Source organism: Halichoerus grypus, chromosome 2 (assembly GCF_964656455.1).
Source record: "Halichoerus grypus chromosome 2, mHalGry1.hap1.1, whole genome shotgun sequence".
Classification (NCBI taxonomy): domain Eukaryota; kingdom Metazoa; phylum Chordata; class Mammalia; order Carnivora; family Phocidae; genus Halichoerus; species Halichoerus grypus.
In genome coordinates this window covers 148,649,830-148,653,888 of record NC_135713.1, presented here as the reverse complement: position 1 = coordinate 148,653,888, position 4,059 = coordinate 148,649,830, and the positions used below count along the sequence as shown (strand labels likewise).

General features: G+C 41.8%; 1 protein-coding gene across 1 annotated transcript; it reads right to left on the bottom strand.

Annotated features, from left to right (window-relative positions):
- Positions 1-248: 248 nt before the first annotated feature.
- On the bottom strand, positions 249-1,206 carry OR2C3 (olfactory receptor family 2 subfamily C member 3). The gene is given in 2 exon segments (XM_036102007.1): positions 249-840; positions 842-1,206. Coding segments are annotated over 2 exon segments (957 nt in total).
- Positions 1,207-4,059: the final 2,853 nt, after the last annotated feature.

The window sequence follows — 4,059 nt, the reverse complement described above, 5'->3', positions numbered from 1 at the left end:
AACTATACAAGCAACTAAGACTGCATACATATTACATGTATATAACAATATAAACAACTAATAGGATTATTAGCAAAAAATAAAACAGAAAAAACTTTTTCTTTACCTTGTCCTGAAAATGATGTATGAGCACATTCATATCAGATTGTCACCTACCTTGAACTCAAGCAATATTGGCAAGTATCCTGCCTCCATAATCAATTTTCATATCTTTCGATCTTTTCTTTCCTCTCACAAGTTACTAGTCTCTAAATATGTCCCCATGACCCTGCAAAGCCACAGCAGTTCTCTAACACAATGCGCCGGAGAGCCTTCTTCACATCCTTGTTCCTGAGCATGTAAATCAGGGGGTTCAGCATCGGGGTGACAACAGTGTAGAAGAGGGCTATGAACTTGCCCTGTTCGTGAGAGTTACTCTTGGCTGGCTGGAGATACATAAAGATGATGCTCCTGTAGAACAGAGCCACAATGGCCAGGTGGGAAGAGCAGGTGTTAAAGGCCTTCCTCCATCCTTCTGCTGACCCGATCTTCATCACAGCCCCGGCGATGTAGCTGTATGAGACCAGGATGAGACCCAGGGGCAAGACAACAAAGATAAAGCTGGCCACATACATCTCTATCTCGTTGAGGCTGGTGTCCACGCAAGCCAGTTGCATAATGAGGGGCATCTCACAGAAGAAGTGGTCAATGCAATTGTTCCCACAGAGTGGCAGGAGCATAGTGAGTGTGGAACCCACCATGCTGGTGGTCAGACCCCCAAGCCGCGAGGCAAGGGCCAAGCTGAGGCAAAGTTGTGGATGCATGATGACAGTGTAATGCAGTGGTCTACAGATGGCAGCAGTGGTCATAGGACAGGACTGCCAGGGGGATGCATTCAGTTGCCCCCAGCCAGTGGGAGATATAGAACTGGACCACACACCCTCCATAGCTTATGGTTTTCTGTGGTCCCCAGAGGTTGACCAGGAGTTGTGGGACAATGCTTGTGGTAAAGCTAATGTCCAGGAAGGAGAGGTTGGCAAGAAAGAAGTACATAAGAGTGTGGAGGTGCACATCCATGCAGGAAACCAGAATGATGATGCCATTGACCAAGATAGACACCACATAAAACCCTGAGACAACGATGAAGAGGAAAGGTTCTGGTGAGGGTCGTGCAGAGAAGCCCAAGAGTACAAAGACTTCTGGAGAACTTACATTGACTAGTCCCATCTTCACGTGCAGCCGGGAGTGGGACAAAAAGACCACCTGTGGTGAGTGGAGGGTACAGAATATAAGGCCTCGAGTGATTATATCAGTTAGCAGACTTTAAACATAATTTAAACCCATTTTCTTGAAAGCCTCTACTGCTCCATGGATGATGTTGCATCATCTTCCTGAAGGCCAGTTTGGAGAGACATGAAAATATGCATAGCTGAGGGGAAAACGGACATTCATGCAAAGTTCTTGGCACATTTTATTAAAATATTACTTATAGTAGCAACATCTGGAGTCAGCCTGAATGTTTAGTGATGAGGTTTTTCTTGGGTAAAAGATGGCACTTCATATGATGAAACACTGCAGAGGCACTAAAATCATGCCTGTGCTACTCCCTCTCTCAGCTAATGACCACGGGGAGTCCACCATGACATTTCTCTTTCTCTTAAATCCCACAGTCAGAAAATTTTTGCTTTAACATTAAATTCAGATTCTCATCACTTCTTGCAGCCTCCCTGCTACCACCCTGGCCTATGCCACAATCATTTGTACCTGGATTATTGATCTAATATCTTAACTTGTCTTCCTGCTTTCCCCATTAGTTCCCTTCAGAGTGTTCCCAACACAGCAGCTGGAAGATTATGTTAGGATACAATATGATCATATTGCTTTTAGAACCACTGTTGTCTTGTAGCAAGGCTTGCAATGACTTTCCCCCAAGACATCCATCCACAAACTTGATTTTTTACCTCCTTCAGGATATTTTTTAGAATTCATCTTTCATGGAAGCAAAAGTGGTATTTTTAAAAAGTGTTTATTTAAATTCCAGTTAGTTAACCTACAGTGTAATATTAGTTTTAGGTGTACAATATAGTGATTCAACACTTCATACACTGAAGCAAAGATGCTATTTAATGTTGAAACCCTTCCCAGCTTCCTTCTTTTCCTTTCCTGCTTTATTTTTATTCATAGTACTTATCACAATGGAACACATATGCTATTCTAAGTTGCTATGTTTGCACCTGTCTCACTCTGCTAGAGTTTAAATTCTATGGACTCCTGGCTCTCTGTTTACTTTGCTTGCTTCTGGGTCCCCAGTGCCTAGCCCAGTGTCTGGTACACAAAAATCCCTTAATCAATAGTCACTGAATGAGCAAATTGTGAAACAGTTCATTAGAATGGGTTCATGGCTAACTGAACATAATGAAAAACTAAAAATAGGAAAAAAAAGAATGGGTACATGGAGCAGAGAAATATAAAGGCATAGGTAAGGAACGCTCACTGTAATGTCACCGCAGTATTGTCAGGAAAGAACTCTTGAAACCGTCAAAGTCATGCACTGGTGACCCAGATTATTCTTTCCTCTTATGCAGGTGGAAGAAAACAAACTGTGGGACAATGTGAGAAGCCAGAAATCCCCATTGACAAACACGGACAATCTCAGTGTGCTTCAGATGTCCTTGAAAAGTTCTGGGGTCCTTCTTACAAAGACATTAATTTTTTCTTCCTTGTCTTTTAAAAGGAAGAGTAAATTCATCATGATTAGAATCCAGCCAGGTGTGAAGAACAGAGCAGCTATAAACTCAAAGGTCATCCCTTTCTAAATCCCAGGGAGTGAAATTTATTCATCTCTAAAACAGGAAGTTGACCAAGAAAAATAAACTTGAACACACATGTTTCATCACAGATTTTCAAAATACATGTAGGGTTTCCATCATGCATATGCAAAAATGGGGCTCAGAAAACTTCATGCATTTGCTGAAATTTATGCACAGAAGCTGAACCAGTGTGGACCTCACTGAGCCACAATGCTGAGACAACCGTCTGCTTTGCATGTAGCAGAGCAGGGCAGCACTGACGCTCTGAAAAAGCATCTGGGAGATGGATTCTGACCCCCTGCAACCCGGGGAAGCATCGAGAGCTGCAAAGATATGGGTGGCTTCATAATGTGGATATGAGAGAGGAGAAGTGAATGAGGACAGATACGAGCAACTGAGCCATGACACAATGAGGGGATTACCCCATATAGAGAGTCATCTCAAATGAGCTGATGAGGACATAGAAAAGTAAAGGACAGAACTCAAAACCATATTGTTCCCTGTGGATATAAGTGTCCCCTCCATGGAGATATGTAAACTTTGTGGACTCACATATGAAGAAAATGTATGAATGTCACCAAGAGATGGCAGCCATAAGGTCAATCACGAGGTAACAGTTCAATAGAATTTTTGAGGAAGTAGAAACCGTTGTGGTGATCTGATCTATTTCTGGAAATGTTCAGTGGTTTACCCAAAGTCCCAGAGCTGCTCAGTGCTGGTACTGGAGCTACACCCAACATTCAGATTCTTAGTACAAAAATAACATTCCCAGTAAAGGAGGAGGTTTGATCATTTGCAGAGATTCACCAAAACTGCCCAATAAATAATCGTTCTTGAAAATGTGATCTCACCCCAAGTCCTGTGACATTATGACAAAGAAAGATAGCATAGTGACAGTTGTGAAAACGTTTTTAATTCAAATTTTAAGTGAATTATGTAGTCACAAACTCTACTCCTGGCTGTAGGTAACCTGCCAAAATACCAAAGACCTCAAGAAGAGCAAGTCAGATTATTGAAATGGATCCGTGTTCATCAACCTTAACTGGAATTACCAGAAAGTCTGTGATCCCAGTTCATCTTAAATACCATAAAAAACAAACAAATGAACAAACAGAAATAAACAAACCCAAGGATGTCACTTACTGATGGTGAGCTAGCAGCAGCATCTCCCTGTATGAAGAGTGGAAATGTTGAATAATGGGGAGTATTTTACTTCAAAGATTGGTAAAACCCATGAATTCAATGGATGTGGCATTAAAAATTAGGAAGG